Source organism: Rhinolophus hipposideros (genome assembly GCF_964194185.1).
Source record: "Rhinolophus hipposideros genome assembly, chromosome: 2".
Classification (NCBI taxonomy): Eukaryota; Metazoa; Chordata; class Mammalia; order Chiroptera; family Rhinolophidae; genus Rhinolophus; species Rhinolophus hipposideros.
Window position 1 is genome coordinate 94,963,689 of NC_138048.1, and position 17,392 is coordinate 94,981,080.

Consider the following 17,392-nt stretch of genomic DNA (forward strand, 5'->3'; position numbering starts at 1 on the left):
TTTGACTAGCCATAATGTAGGATAAATTTCTGTAGTCTTGAAACTCTAAATTACACTACATATTAAAAAAATGCCTCTCTTACTCAAAGTATTTTAATTTAAGAAAATGACCGTGATAATCTCACATTTACTTAAGGTGATTTTGAGAGGGGCTCCAGTCAAAAATTCTAATTATCACACAATTTTTGCCAGGGGAAGCAGCAGCAGAAGATTATGGCAACCAAAAAGATTTATTACTAATAAAAAGTAGATTGCAAGTAACAGGAGGCATTTTATGGAAATGAATTATAACTTGAGCTAATTGGGAGCAAATATAAGGCATGGTTTAAGCAATTTAATTACTAGACAATGATTAGCAATAGGCCAAGTTGATGAGAATATGAACAATCACACATGAGGTTCTAGCAGACGATGGGAAACTCATAGGCACTCAATTACTGGCATGTGCTGCCCAGTGGAGACGGGCTCAGGTGTTACCTGGATAACAGCTTTCTTATCAGCTTTAGGCAAGTTCTTTGCTTGACGTTCTGCCTCTTCCCATTCTCTCATGACCTAAAAAATAAGAAAATACTTAAATTTAAAGTTATCAGTTCTTTTTTCAACTATAATTAGATTTTGTTCTATATGACATTTTAAATAATTATCACGTTCCAGTCCTACCTCCCTCTAAGATATAAATAATCTATCATAACAGTATATTGAACATAAGTGTTCACATCTATTTCAGCAATATGGCCCTTTGAAACAAAGTTGGGTCTTTTTTCTTTTCCTGAGAAATGGCTGAAAGTCATTTTATTTGATGTGTACAAATGTTGACAATTCATAAAAGCCATCTATTTCCTGATAAAGGCTTTCCAACATTCAATTAAACACACTGGTTTTAGTCTTTTGTGAAAGCAAGTTATAAAATTTCAAAATGCATATTTGAAAAAAGCATATTTGAAAAAATATGCATTTTGAAAAGAGAGAAAAGCATATACAATAACACATATATAATAACATTTTATGCATGTGTATACATTCCACGAATACAGTGCCAAAAATTAAAACATACGAGAGGAAGGAAAAAACTTTAGGAAAAAAGACTTTTGTAATCAGAAATTCTGAGATCCACCTCAGTGTTATTAGAAGCCTTGGCTTGCCAACCCACATCACAAACAGCAAAGAATGACCTAGATCACCCTACGAATTCCAAGAGAGTACACGTTATATATATTCTGGATGTAGCAAAAGGTATTCTTGGTAAGTAACGCTAATTTGATGACCAGGCTAATTTGTTTTGTAGGAAAATGAAGTTTCCTCCCCTCATTCTGAATGTTCACCCAGGATTTCCCCGAGACAAGTTCACTCACTGATCTGAATGCAAAGAAAAAAATGTCTGCAGCTGTGCATGTTGTCAAAAGGAAATGATTTGACATTCTTACCACATACCTCAGCCTTTTCCTTTTCAAGTGTACTTGCAGTCAAGTAGCGTTGTTTATTTGTTTGTTTGTTTTAGATTGTTGTTTTAAAGCACAAATTATACCTGAGCTAGGTAAAATAAAGAACAGAAAGAGCAAGCGAGCAAAATACCTGTCTGTAGACAGATGTTTACTTGCATACTTTGTGGACTTCCAAACCATGAGACCACTTGATTTTTGTACTATAAGAGCCTGTTATTTATAGGTATTTATCTAAGGACTTGATTTTTCTGATGTCCCTCAAAATTAGGGGGGTGGGGAGGATGGAAAAAAAGACTTGGAATAAATAACTATTGATAGAGAAGTTCTATGGGATAACACAACACCAAATCACCAGTGGGTTTTTAATTAGATACTTTACTGTTCATTAATGCATTAATTTGCTGTATAAGATACAAGACAGCCTTCCCCATGTTGTTTTCATGAAATTATGGAGAAAACAAGATGGAAGGAATTCTCTACTACTCTTGATGAGCATATTAAAAAAATGACCTAAAAAGTTCACAGTAAAATTGGGGGAAATGCCCCATGGCTAAGAAGAACAGAACACAGAAGAAACGAACAGACTGTCCCAGATTTTCTGGTGTCTCTAAGAGTTGATTAAGTGCACCTCTGGGTGCACCTGTGTAGCTCCTGTGGGGAGGGAGCTATTGAAGACTATTTTTGCTTTATGGATGAGAGAAGCCTTGCAATCAAAATATTTAAATTTCGTGCTTTGAGAACGTTCACAGTGGTGGCATTCTACCATGAATTCTTTAGGCAGGAACCTCAAAAAATTAGGTTGAGAGAGAAGTCAAATGTTTTACTGGGATGGGAAAAACTGATTTCCCACATTACATTAAAATTTTTACCATCTCATTTTGAATATTGAGAACCTGAACTTTCAGCCTTGGGCAGAGAATTAAAAATAAGCATTCAGTAGAAATAAAATAAAATTTTGATTTTCAGAGAAGGAAGGCTATAAACCAAGATCTTTGTGATTCTAAAGACCACATTTTTGTCCCTTTGGCCCAACCGGCCATTACAAAATGGTAAATCTAGCTGGTGAGCAACTTCTACTTCTATTTGGTGAGAGGAAGAAGGACTGTTCCTAAGATCTTGATGCTTATCTTAAATTAAGGATGATAAATTTAGAGAAAGGTCAACTTTCATTTTGAAGAACTTCACTTTAAGGATACATTAAAACTGCTAAATTCATAAGTAATAAGAGTACTTATAAACTAGTTGGCGTCTTATATTTACTAGGCACTATTCATAACATACAGCAACAGAAATCTACAAGTTCACAGTTACCATGAGCCACAAAAAAACGCCACATACCAAGAAAAACCCCACCCCAAAACCCAAATCCTCTGTATGTCTCAGAAAATAACAAAAACTAAAGCAACAAAAATATCAATTAAAAGGATGAATGTTTTAAAATTAATAGATGATGTATTACAGAATTGCACACCTGACATCTATATAACTTTACTAACAATTGTCACCCCAATAAACTTTAATTAAAAAAAAAATTCTCAGGACCTGGACTTTGTAGTTGGACTATATATATATATATATATATATATTTAGTTTCAGGTGTATAAAACAATGCAATAGACGTTTATACCCCTCACAAAGTGATAACTTCCCCCCCAATCTACTACCCCTCTGACATCGCACACAGCCGATACATTTCCACTGTCTCTATTCCTTATGCCTGTACCCTTCTTCCTGTGACTATATATATGTATAGTCATATATATAAAATTCTTATAAAGCAATTTTCCACTGCATGCACAAAAGTATCCTATCGTCTGGATTTGTGGGTCTTCAAAGACTTGGCAGATTCATGCAGAAAAAATAACAACCAATACGTAGAGATTTAAGGGGCAGGCAAGTTCAAAGTCACAGTCCCCAGGATTCAGCACCACAGACTGTGAAGACAAATGTTGATCTCAGGCATCTCACTCTCCTATGACAGCTCCAGGGTAACATCTCTTAAGTTACCTCAGATACAGCTAATGACTAAAAGATGAAGAAAACCTATCAAAACCTATATGAACTAAGTCATGGGTTAAACGGATGCACTAAAATAAAATTAAGTTACTATTCCAGGAGAGAGCAATATTTGAAACCAGTAGAGTATCTGAAATCAGTTATCTAAATTAAGATCAAAACGACCAAGTATACTGGGAAAAACAATTCAGGATTTGTACTTTTTTTTCCCCTTAAATAATGACTATTTCAGTGCATTCAAGAAAGAAATGTAAGGTTAGTAAGGTGACTTATATAAACCTATAGAGACTAAACGTTTACAATCCAGCTGGAGAGATAAGATATACATGTATATTTAAAAAAATCACTCATAAAATTGGGGAGCAAATATCTATGTAGCATAGAATGAAAAGTAAGAGCGTTGACTGCTTGCCCCATTCTGAGGACTAGATGGGGTATGAGGGATGGGTGTGACTTGCCAATGTAAAGAAGGGCATTTCCAGAAGTCAGTGCTGAGAGCAACGGGAAGTCCGAGGTGAGCTGAGCATGTGTTGAGTAGAGAGGCCAAACCAGCACAGCAGTTTAATGCTGCTAGTAAGACGATGGGAGCAGCTGATGTGAAAAGGAAGTAGGACGACTGGAGTTGGGGTGCAAGGAGTTGGGGGATGAGGGAAGGCACTGGAAATACCAAGTTGAGCAGTCAGTATTTATTCTTGGTATTGTTCCTTTTTTTTTTTTTTTGGACTTCATTATCTCAGATATGGATTTTGAAAGCTTTAGAAACAAGACATGAGATAACGTTTAAGTTGAAAGGATGTCATCTCAGTGGCAATAAGTATGACTCGTAGTCATCCGATGTTTTTAAAACAGTTATTACATATCAGCTTGTGTCTTTCCTAAAGAAAAATCCTATTTTCCCAAAGAATTGGCTTTAGGTGAAACCTCACGATTCCAGTCCAACTAGCTTTGTTCAATTCACTTTTAAGTTTTCATCATGGGCAGCGACTAGAACTGCACAAGTATTGGGATTATGTTTCTTTTTTTCCTTAATGTTATTATTCCTAAGTAGTTCCAAGTATTGTAATCATTCATCTTAAAAAAAAAAAAAGAAATTGTGTTGTACCTTTCTAGATACATTAGTGGTTCTGTGCTTTAAAACTTAGGCTCTATTAGTATTCAGGTTTAGTGAGGCCAACACCTCAGGAGAAAACTACCACCGAAAAGAAGTTTATAGCTCACAGTTCCCAAGGCACATGTGGAAGCACGAGGGTGGCAGAGGAGGCAGAGACACTGAGGGGAAAACGCGGAAAGAAGCCTGTATAGTAGTTGTAGCAGGAAGGAATGAAGTGAAGCAGGGAAAGCAGGCTAAGTGGGTTTAGGATTGGCTAGCTTGGGAAACTTGCTCTGGAGTACAGGGGCTGTCCCCAGTTGTCTGGTACCTGGCCTTGGGATATGTAGGGCAGGTGAACAAGGGTCTAGGGTAAACAAACCAGATGAAAGAAAGTAGATGGAGGTATTGATTTCGTTTGTGTATAAGAGATAGGCTTGTAGGCCAGCCATTTGCCATCTCTAGGAATTGGCTAACCTTGGGTGGGGCAGTCTTCCTGGGGTTAGTAAGGTGCCAGATGTTAATTCATCAGAAAACACAAAAAATAAAAGGCACGTTGACGATAGTCTACTAATGATTTATCAGAATCTTAGAAAATACATAGCAGACTATTTCATGAATCTTGTTTCATGTTTACATTGAGACCTTTTAAGTATTTGTGCCAAATATGACAAAAATTTGTCACACCTGATATTTACCACAGATTACTAACACCAAAAAAAGAATGGCTGACTTCAACCTAAGATCTGTCTCCATTCATTCATTTACTTTCCTGAAATCTGACTTGTAAATAAGTGCCAGATACATATATGGTGAATGAACAAATGAATGAATGAAGACTCTGGGAAAGGGCTAAAATTCTCAGTATTATCTAACTCTAATACAACATCCAGCACCCGGCAGTAGGCATAGCTTATATAAATTATAGTTGATGTTATATATAAATTAGCTATGTTTTGGACACAAGTTATTTTCAATTTGTTTCACAAAGAATCTACTAAAAAAATAGGATTTGAAGCACAATGTAGTGACAAGAGCACTGCCCAAAAAGCCAGAAAAGCTTCTCTGTGTTACTTATGTTGCTCTGTACTAGAGTGGGAAACCACTTTTTTGAACTCTTATTACATTATCTATCACATCTAGGACTAGATGAAACCATAATTATAGTTCACTTTAGTTTTAAGTTTCTATGATCCTATGAATTAGTTTTCTAAGAAATGAAAAGTTTAAATTTATAATAATCAGGTATTTAACAAAAAAAATTCTTCCTCTACTAAAGAACATTTTAAGGGATTGTAACGAACAACACGGTGATTCATAGGCACTACATATACACTGAGTAACAAAACCATCGAGAATGTTGTACACAGACATTTGTGTTTACAAAATCCCATTATACTAGCTATACCTGGATCTTTCTTAGGTGGCATGCTTGAGGATACAAGACCCCAAATCAGTACCCTATGACAAACACTTAAAATGAAGATGTTATATCTTGAAGGATCCGATAAAATTAAAGGCTCCCACCCACCCCTGGACATTCATCTACCTTCGGGACCCTGCAGAGACTCCGTGGCAGAGGCAAATCCAGATTTCCCCTTTATTGCAGGGCTGAAGTACGGAAGAGTCACATTTACCTGGGACATTCGCTCCCGATGCTTGGCCTCCAGCCTCTCTTTGGCTTTCTGGAAATGGGCGTGTTCATTCTCGTCTCCAGGTGTCTCGAGATACTTGTCAACGGCGTCGGGTGTGCTGGCTGCTGTTGTCGGAACTATAAAGTAAAAGGGAAGGAGATGTGAGAAGAGAAACAGAATATCCAATCATTTCAAAGAAAGCCCCATTTTCCGTTTATTCCAGAACCAAGAATTTAGTAAAGAAGCACATACAAGATGTTAATGCTGTTTAAGAAAATACCACGAGACAATTCGCAGCAAGGTTAAGGATGTGTTTTACCCCTTTCAAGTACAGGGTGAAGGAAAATCTTGAAAACAGTCCATTTTGTGATTATAATATTATATTTAAAATTCTTTGCAAAACAAGGAGCCACAGAGCAAGAACAGTTGCTGTTTAATAGACACATTGTCCCAAATCCCTATGCTTTGCTGGATTAGTCTTTGTAATCTTAAAAATAAGTATCATCAATATCACACCTTAATATTCCTACAAAAACCAAAGAAATGTCAAAATTAGCCTACTGCAGAATAACTGCACTTCAGAGGAAAGGTAAATCCTACATTATGTATTTTTGATAGCTTGATTAAAAAGCCATATTTTGTGAGAAAACACGTGAAACACTACCAGAACACTCAGAAACGTCAATAAATGCATTTTTGAAATCACAAAATGATCTTTCTACCTTCACCAATTTGGCAATAGTCAACTGATTCGTTAAGGCTACTTGTCAAAAAGAAAATGATTTCTATTTTGCTTTCCACTGATACCGCTGAGCTACATTACTGAATTTACATACTGAAGTAACATATACTGTCATATCATGTGGAAACAGAAATACCCATAAAGTTGAAGGGTGTATAATAAAACAAAAATGTCTTAACTCAAGAGCTGACGTAATTACAATGCTTATACTACCAGTTTTCCAAAAGATTAGTAATGAGTAATGAGAATTCATAGCATTTGAGCTTATTTTAAAAAAATAAAGATTTTGCTTTAAAGAAACCATGTCAACCAAAAAACAAACAAAAAAAATTAGGTGTTTGCACTACGTTTTCAGGTCAAATCAGTTTGAGTGTTTCATTCAAAAGACAATTCAAATTTAACTATTCTTCATTAATCTTCTCAAATTATATTTGAGATATAATATCCCAAAGAGGACTTAAATGAAAAGAATTTATGGCTAGGTCATTTTGAAACTAAATTCTAAGATAAATGTCGTCAAGAAAACAGCTTTTGAAATGCTAACAATCCAGTGGTCCCAAGATTTGAACTCAAACCAGAGGCTTTTCTGTTATATAATTAAAGACTATCTTTACTTTGAAAGATAAATATTTGTTCTGATTATTCCCCTTCTACTTCAATCACTGTTTAATAACTATTTTTTTAAAAAAAGGGGGAAAAAAGCAATTTAGGTGTCTATCCAGATGTTGCTTTCAAGGGCAAGGTAGGGCTATTTCTGGCATTTTTTTCAAGATACTGTGTCCACCCCTCCCCCTGCCACGAGGGTATTTTGAGTCTGTTGGTCTGGGATTGGCACAGGCAGACATGCTGAAAAACATCTGTCCCCAGCTTCTGTGTAGTAGGTGTAGGAGAGAGTTCTTCAGCAGCAAAAGGGAGAAGGAATGAAAGAACATGAGCTTTAGCTATCAGGCACACCTCAGTTTCAATCACATCTTGATTTTAGTCTTTATTAGACTAGTTGTTACCCAGGGCAAGTCACTTGAGTACTCCATGCGCCAGTTTCTTCATCTATCATACCAACATCTAGGAGTGTTGGGAAAATTAGATGTCATACCACGTGTTAGTCACCCTGCAGAGAGCGTAGCACACCGGGCACTTCTGGGTTAGTGTCTCCCCTTCCTCCTTTGGTCATTACTTAGAGTTTATGCCATAAGCTCCAGAAAATGAGCTACGTTTAATTCAAACCATAGAAAATGAGCTACTTTTAATTCAAAGCCCCTGAAAGTGAATTACACACAGGATCATGAAGCGCTATCTACAGAAAAAAATTTTTTTTTTCTAAAAAATCTTCAGTCTCACACACATAAAAGGCTGAGACTTTTGAAAAGAAGTCCTTATTTTTTAAGATCTAAGTATACATTTCAATTTAAAATCCTTTGTGTAAAAAAAAAAAAAATCAAAGGTAAATGTTTTCCTGCATAAACTCACTCTGCAAGTATTTTTAACTTAATCATTCCCCCAACTTGAAATGGAAATGATATTTAGCATTTTAAATTTGTTTCCCACGGTTTTAATCATTTTCTCATCATTACCGGTACAGCTCAAATGAGAACAAGTTAAAGTTCTCTTGGCATAGTACAACCTGGCAGAATGACAAATAGGCAAACCACATTTTACATTCTGAACAAATGAAAATGTATAAAAATGTTTGGGGTTCTAGTCTCTGATTAGAATAGCCATCAGCTGTTAAGTGTCTTCACTACAGCATGGCACCCTCTTTGGAAAAATGGAATTATAAAAGTTATTATATAAGTAGAAAGTTTCTCTAATTCTTACAGTTTGCAAATATTATCTACTATGTTATGGAAAGGAAGTAAACACGAAAATAGTAGTCTCATTAGCCTGTAGTCTCATTAGCCTAAATTGAAACAGCTTTGCAATACTAAGAATAAAAGAATAAAGAAATGAGCATGGGAGGTACATTTAACAGGATAAGAAGATTTCAAGTATTAAAACTTTTGTAGGCACATGGAAAGAAACACACACCGTGTTACATATTTATTCCATTTAATGAAGAAATATTTCTCTTCAAGTAAATCCTTGTTACCGATCTCTGTTACTTACTCTAGCTGAGGACTTCAAGGGGAGGTCTCTTTTAATCTTTAATTCAAACTTTTTAGCCACTCATACTAACAATCCATCTCAATTAGTGTGACTGAAGTTTTCCTGTATTCATACCAACCAGCAAACCGAATCTCTGTCTAGTCAAAAAAAAGAATGATGATACATCTTGATATTTTAAAATGAACTTAGGATTTCATTATCAATACCCTGCAGCTGGTGAGGAGGAAAGGGAGAACATTTGAAAGAGTTTGGACAGACAGCTCATCTTCCATTTCTCTAATATTCCTACATCCTAAAAGACACTGTCATACAGGACTGACTGCCATTTTGTGATAAAGTCCATGGCTGGCCAGAGACATCATAACAAGGACGGCAGCAGGGGCAGGAAAACCTGTGCTCTCTAGCTCTACCCTTCCAAGGTGCTTCCTTTTGGGAAAGGAGAGGCTCAAGGAATAGCAGAGTATTTTCCAGGGCACATCCGAATAGAAAGCTGTATATCATGTCTACTTAAAACACTGGTCTCTTTAACCACTTAGAGAGTGGAAATAAACTGGTTTTAGGAGGGTTTATTTGTGTGTGTGTGTGTGTGTGTGTGTGTGTGTTTTTAAACTACCAAAAGTAGTTTATATTGTTCAGACACCTCTGAGTTCCCTTAGGTACTGTGATATGGACTCAGATTTCCAAGTTGGCCAAATAATAAAGCTTCCATTCATTAGCTAGGTCTACAGTGCAAGGCACTTCAAATGTGTTCCCATTTAATACGTGGGGGGAAGGGAAAATTACCCTATTACATATATTGCACAGAGGGGAAATACCATCATTTAACATACTCACTCGCATTCCCAGACACACACAGATAAACCTGAATTTAGGATTAGGTAAACCATGGAAAGGCTAGAAAGTTAATCTTTAGAGTAGCAAAGGGCTAATCCGTCGACACGTCCGGGACACTGGAAAGGGTTTGTTTGGTTAATGAACAATACGAATTGGCCCAAAATATGCTTTGCTATGACATCTGTCGGTCCATTTTCTATCAAGCAGCTGTCCCCGCCCTGCATGCTATCTAGTGAATGACCTCCAACCAGTGTTCAGCAGAAGCAGGATTATGAAACAGGGTCCAGAGAAAGATCCCCAGATCTTACTCTGAGTAGTTTCTGAGCCCTAGGCCCCTGCTCAAATATGCTCATTCATACTTTCTCCAAGCGAGCTTGCTAGGGACAGTCCTCTTTCCATAGAAAACTAGACTTAAAACTCAGGGTTAAACACCTTTAGCTCTAGGTTTTGACCTCTAGCTGCTAAATCATAAGCAGCACTCCCATCATCATATACACGGGTTTTTGACTTTCAAATGACCCTCACACCGATTTTCTTAGTCTCTCAACAGCCTCGTAGAATGTGGTAGGGTATTTACCTTTCAGTACTGAGCATGGACGTCTCCACATCAAGACCAAACGAAAAAAAATACAACAAGAACGCAGTTCCCATGACAGCATGTTACTGCCTCAAGGGGAACATCCTGCTTCCAAATGCTTTCGATATAATCCTCATCCCGTTTTCCTTTTGCAACCCTGGGAGGTCAGCGGTGACCTGAGACAGTCATTGGGATGTAGCCTATGCTGTCCTGAAAGTCCTTGTTCGTTCCCGTAACCCTGCGTTCAACAGATACGACAGCTTCTACTCTGTGTGAGGCCAATGGGAGAAACCCATGAGAAAAACCAAGACCCTCGCCCTCGTGGAACTATGTTCTAGGGAGAGAAACAGCAACCTTAAAAAAAAAAAAAAAATCACTGTTAAAATGTGATTTGTATTATGCAGAAAAAGGAAAAATAGAGCAGGGTTGAGAAGAATCAGGACTGCTGGGGGGAAAGGGGGTGGGATGGGGGAGACACCGCAGCAGGAGGTAAGTGCCCAAGCCGGATCTGACTGAGATGGTGATGTTCATAGAGGAGCTGATGCCACACTTTCTAATTATTTGCTGGAAGAACATGGCAGGCACATGAAGAAACTAGTATAAAGTCCCTAAAAGAGGTGAGTGTGTCTGGAAATTTCCAGGACGAGCCAGGTCAATGGGGCCAGAGCTGAAGCAAAGGAGAGAGTAGTAAGACAGGAAGAAGAAATGGGTGCAGATCATGTAGGGCCTTGGGGCCACGGTCAGAACTGTGCGGAGCCAACTGTAGGTTCTTCAGAGGAGGGGAAAAATGGGGTGTGATCTCTCTGCCTGCTGAGGGACAAATCAGAAGGAAAGAGATCTTCAAAGAATAAAAGGTAAAAAGGAGGGTGGTTTGGAAAAGTAGCAGGGAAGTGGTGAGAGGCTCTCATGGACGGTCCCCACCCCACCCCCAACAGACAGGATCAGATTCACTTTTCCCTCTTACCACAAAACGCTATTACCTAAACTACAGGTAACCAAACACTGAGGGAGAGACTGTTTTCACATGTCTGTGAAGGTTCATTTCAGTTTTAAAAATGATGCACCAAGGCTTGTCACAACATTTCCACTTCACATTGTAATCTATTTCTTTTTTTCGGGGAGGGGCAGTGGGGAGGAGCAGATTTGTTCCCAGTTTATGAATGAATCCTGGTGCTATACCCAGTGTTCCTGTCACAAAACATACCACCATCATCGGGGAAACGGTGCCAATGAAACATTTCCATTCCTCTGCTTCCCCTGAGAAAACTTGATGATTATAGGGGAAATGACTTCAAAAGGAGGTGAAAACGGGTATATTACCTTCAGAATGTGGTAGAAATCACTCTCCTTTGTCCATTTGGAGGACCTCTGCATCAGACACACCATCCAATTTAGCAGCTCATGCTCCAAGGACTCCTTTTAGTTATGAGGTTGGTGCAAAAATAATGGTGGTTTTTGCAATTATTTTTAACTATTTAACCCGAAATTACTTTTGCACCAACCTAATATTTTATCATCACCACACAGCACTCCATTTCATATGCATACTAAAGACAGCAAGCACGCGGAGTCAAAATGAGACATGAAAAACTGCCCCAATCATTTTGGTATTTGTTTCCTCAATCTCTAGGGTAACACATAATCTTAGTCATAATGGGCTCAGGATGCAAAAATAGGAATAAGTCCACTTTCAAACAGTAACAACTGTGACCATCTATACCAGGCCACGAAGTGAATGTTTCTCTAAACAGAGGCCCATAAATGGCATTTAGTCAATATACTAACATTAGATTCTACCAAGAAAATTTGATTAGTCTACTTTTGTCAGCAGAAAGGCAGTTTATCTCTATAGCACTGACAACAGAAGATGAAAGTAAATTAACACCTATATAAGTCATTGCCTTATCACTGCAAATGCTATTTTATACAGAGTTAGCAATGCTGTCATTTGAAATGGCTATGATTTATATGAGAGGTAGCAATGAGGATAATTTATATATAGGTGAAATATAAACCTGTAAAGAAAGATTTTATGTGAAAACTTAATCTCAAAACATGGCAGAGCTTTGCAGCCTGCCACCTGAACTTAAAAAACTGAAAACGGGGCTCCATTTCTCTAATTCCAAAATAGGTAAAATCCCTAACACACGCTAAACTCAACTACTTATCACCCCTACCAGGTCTGAGTTAGAGAAACCATTTATAAAGTGAAAATAAAGTGTGTGATCCTTAAATGTGGTACTAGCCTCTCTGAAAAAACGAACAAAGGCACTTTCCCCTGACATGCCCTTGCATGACACTTACTTTATAGTCAGTGCAATCATAGTTGGCAGGCTATCAACGCATCGTGTGGGCATAAAGTAATAAAAATGTAATCTATGCTGTGTTTACTCGAGTCAAGCTACATTTCTTTTTTATGCCTTATAGGCACGTACCGACGTGACAATTTTGTCAAATATGTGAAATGAGAATGAAAATGAATGCTGGTGCTATTTTTATTAATAGCTATATACTACTCAACATCATGCACCAAAATTTAAAAGCATCCTCAAGTCTGAATCTAAAATATGTGAAGCAACAGTGATAAGAACTGGCATTGACAATTTCTTAACTTCCGCTTAAGTTTTTCTGTCAATCTGTTGGAAGCGATTTTCAACATCACTGATGGTGGTTCATAAAGGGATGCCCTGTCACATTTGTTCAACACTCAACAGATGAGTTCAAAAGTCAAAATCTTCAATATTGTCCATTTTCATAGAAATGGTGGCAATAAAAGCCAACTAGAACTGTTGACCTCTATGGAGGTCTTAAGGATAAAACCAATTTCATTTTATTGCAGCCTTCCATAGCAAGCTTTCCCGACACATGTGTATTTTGCTTTATATTGTCATTTAATTACATCATGTACTTGGTCCCATCACATCAATAAAACTGTTAAGTTATTGAAAGCAGGGTATTTCGTTTACTTTACTGGAATCCCTCAAAATACCCAGCTCGCTGCCAGCACATCCTGGGGTTAAACCAGGGCTTGGCCAACTGGTCTCTTTTTGTAAATAATGTTTTATGGGACACAGCTGTATCTATTTATTTACCTATTATCTGTGGCTGCTTTCACGCTAGAACTGCTGAGTTAGGTACCGTACTTATAACAGAGACCATCCTGTGGCCCACAAAAAGCAAAAATGCTATTTGGTCTTTTACAGAAAATTTTTGCTGAGCCTTTATTGAATTCTTTACTAGTGTTTGGAAATAGCTAAATACTAGGGCACATTCATACCGTGTTTCCCCGAAAATAAGACCTAGCCGGACCATAAGCTATAATGTGTCTTTTGGAGCAAAAATTAATATAAGACCCTATCTTGTTTTACTATTGTCTCCTATTAATTTTTGCTCCAAAAGACGCATTAGAGCTGATGGTCGGGCTAGGTCTTATTTTCGGAGAAATAGGGTATATACACAATGAGCATTTTTTACTGCTCTGAGTAAATGAGCTTTTAAAATTTTAAATGATGGTTGGCTGAGCAAATCAATTCTCTACAATGTTAGGGCTTCTCCCTATGATAGCTTGAAAGAAAAAGGCATTCTTTTTATCCTGATCATTTCTGGACACCAAAGACGTAGCTTCTGATACTTGTCAACCTAACATTTTTATTGGCACTGATGTGACATAATTTAACGCACCACCACACCTTTGATGTAATTCAGTTGTCCTTAATACTGCATGGCAGTTTTATAAAAACATCATAGTTCTGTTAGTATTAGGGAATGTGGTAATGGGAAGTAATAGTTGCTTTTTCACCATTGGAAGAACAAATACAGCTTAAGAACAATATACGGATTAAAAACGGTCCAAGTCTGGCCAAAGACTAAATGGCCTTGATGTTCTGACAGGATATGACAGCTCTGGGGCTATGGTGGTACATTCCATTCAAAGACCGCATGGTGAGTTATCTACAGTTTGCAAATTGTGTACTTCTGAGACAACAGTCTTAGAACTCGGGGCGGGGGGTGGTTTGGGCTGATTTAATATGTTCCAGCTCTTCTTCTGTTCTCTGGAAGTGGACTAGTCTATTCTATTAAACATGGGCCATTTAGAAATCACTCTTTACCCCTTCCCCAATCTGGCACGAGACCAGACCGACACTTATGCAGAGATCCTCTAGCCATAAACGTCATCCCAAGGTATATCCTAGATGCCGAGTAACCTGTGTAGCAAGGCTAGGTGGCCTCTCTACAGATGGTTCCCTAGAATATGCCGGTACTCTGGGAAACAAGGATGACACAGAGAGAGGAGGTCGGGGCGTATATGGTGACCGTGTACCTCCAACGAAGGGTTTGGTTTGCTGGTTTATTCTCTGTTTCACCAGGAGAGTTTACATTAGAGCGAAAATACGGAGACTTTTAACGAATACTACAGTCAGAACAGCAACTTCTACCTCAACTTGCAAATATCGAGAGCGAGGAGAATGGTCTAACACATTCAATTTTGTAAACATCTGTTGAGAATTGGAGGCTTCTGACATTCTAACACTTCAACATGCCTTCATGTTGATGGAAAGCAGACCTTTTACACGAGCCTAGTCATATGTCTGAATCAGATGTGGACACGCTACTCGTCTAGATTAGAGGTTCTCAACTGGGGGTGATCATGGCCGCCGCAGGGCACATTGGGCAAATTCTAGAGATATTTTTAGTAATCACAGTTGGGGTGGTGTTACCAGCATCTAGTGGGCAGAGGCCAGGGATGCTGTTAAATATCCTCCACATACAGGACAGCATCCACAGCAGTGAGTTATCTGGCCCAAAGTGTCACTAGCGTTGAGGCTAAGAGACCTTGGTTTAGATACTGTTTGCACCAAAACTCATTGCAGGAAAAGCAACCAGAATGGGTCATTTGTCATTCTCTTTGGTCCAACCCCTTGGTGCAGTCAACTGACGAAAAACTGGCGTGGTGCTCTCTGTGAGATTAAATGACATTGAAGAGTCAGTTTGTTTGCCTTTTGAGATGCAATCTGATGGGGGAATACTAGGGGAGAAAATGATCATACTTTCTGCTTGAAATGTAAACTAATCAATAAATATGTAAGTAATGTTACTGTTCACAAACACTGGACTGAGCAGGCTGAATGTAAAACTTTATCATTGTCCGAAACCCAAATAGGCGGACACAAAAGTAATATCACAAACAACTCAGATCTCACAAGATACTTTATCCCAAATGGGAAAAGGATGTTTAAAAGGATTCAAATCCGTAAGTTTATGAGTAAAATGAAAGCCTTACATCTCTATCCCTTCTATCTCTAGCTTAGATTCTTATTTATCTATAACAACAAAACCAAAAAAAAATCAGTATCCCTTAAAACAAACATCTGTTTGTTGCTCAAAATTTGATTTTATGACAAACACTTAAAATCTAGAAATGTCTAATTATAATCTTGACAAGACACTTACTATATTTATAATGTAGACCATCACACATTTTCTGCATATGTACTACCTTGTATCATTTTAACTGACGAGCTTTTTCTATCTCAGCTCCCATTTATTATTTGACTAGAAGCCAATTCAGACTGAGAAACCTGCAAAACCAACCACCTTTGTGAAAAGAGATACCCTCCAGTTAGCCCAAGGCTGGTAAAGGAGCCAAGTGCAAGCCCAAGCTGCCAAATCAAGTGGGCTTTCTCAACTTCCTAGTTCTAGCTCATTTTCTCCAACTCCAGTATACAACCTGCATTTGACATCCAGATGACCATGACTTTTTCAATTCAAATGTGCAGCTTTGCTATAAATAAGATAGCAGAGCTACACAAGCTATAAATACCTAGAAATTACATGCTTTCTGTAGTCTGTTCCTACTAGCACTGCAAAACCCTTCACTTGCTGTGACTGAACAGTCTCTGTAAGTAGATAAGAAAATATCACTGCTCATATCACACTTCATCCTCCTAGAAGAGAAAGGTGGCAGGATCCCAAACCCACTACAAGTAGGTGGAGAAAATCACTGGGAAACAGATGATTACAAAAGATTTTCAACATCTGTTTGTAAGAGTTGAGGACGCAAGGATTTTGAAAATAAATTTATTCAAATGGTAATGCTCACTACCATTAACTAATTAAAATGGGAAAACACAATTATGTCACACGTTAAAATGAAATTAGCATGTAGGAAAGACATTTAATTTATTGACGTGTGCTACGTTCATGGAATTTACAAAAAAAGAACGTTTTTAATATTCTTCATCCACTATCCACTATCTTTTATTCTTAAAATGTGCTTCTGAACCTCAAATATAATTTTTCTAATCTAGAAAACAATGTCAGAACCAAATACTTGGCCATTTGGAGTATGGGGCACAGCCACGGCATCCTTTAGGTTTCAAACTTGCCATGTTTGATGGATGAGAACAAGTCACTAAACTCTTTAAATCTCATTTTTTCATGTGCACAAAGGAAATGAGGAAAACACTCACAAAATGTTCCTGAGAAAAAATAAACGATCCATGAAAATGCCTGGTAAAATGCAACATGCCATGCAGATCAATGCATTATCAATCTTACAGTATAATTTTTACAGTTTTCCTTCATCCTTCTATGTCTACTCCTTGCCAAACTTTCGATGTTCTTAAAAAAAAAAAAAAAGTGCTTTTTCACAATCATAGGAAATATCTTTAGAGTGGTAGTAAAAAACACATCCTTTAAAAGTTATGCACACTTTGAATACATTTGAATTTATGGAGGCCATTAAAAAACTTTATGTTCTTTGATAAAATCTTTTCTAAATTACATTATTCTCTAAATATAACTTATCTTAAAAAAAAAGATAATTGATTTCATCAATTTTGAGACTAGATTTTTTTTTAGGATAATATAGATACATGTTAATTACATTTAAGCTACAACTGAAATTGGTTCGCTTCTTTCAGCAACAACCACAAGTATCAGTAGTATATACCATCC

The 17,392-nt window shown here is 37.5% G+C and overlaps 1 protein-coding gene across 6 annotated transcripts in view; it reads right to left on the minus strand.

Moving 5' to 3' along the window:
- Nucleotides 1-17,392, minus strand: part of APP (amyloid beta precursor protein) — a 251,072-nt gene that overhangs the window by 75,016 nt on the left and 158,664 nt on the right. For all 6 annotated transcript variants that reach the window (XM_081064208.1, XM_081064206.1, XM_081064205.1 and 3 more), the window contains 2 exons: nucleotides 6,183-6,316; nucleotides 478-552 (listed from right to left, as the gene is read on the minus strand). In XM_081064208.1, the coding sequence (XP_080920334.1) occupies nucleotides 478-552; nucleotides 6,183-6,316 (209 nt within the window). The remainder of the gene's footprint in view (nucleotides 1-477; nucleotides 553-6,182; nucleotides 6,317-17,392) is intronic.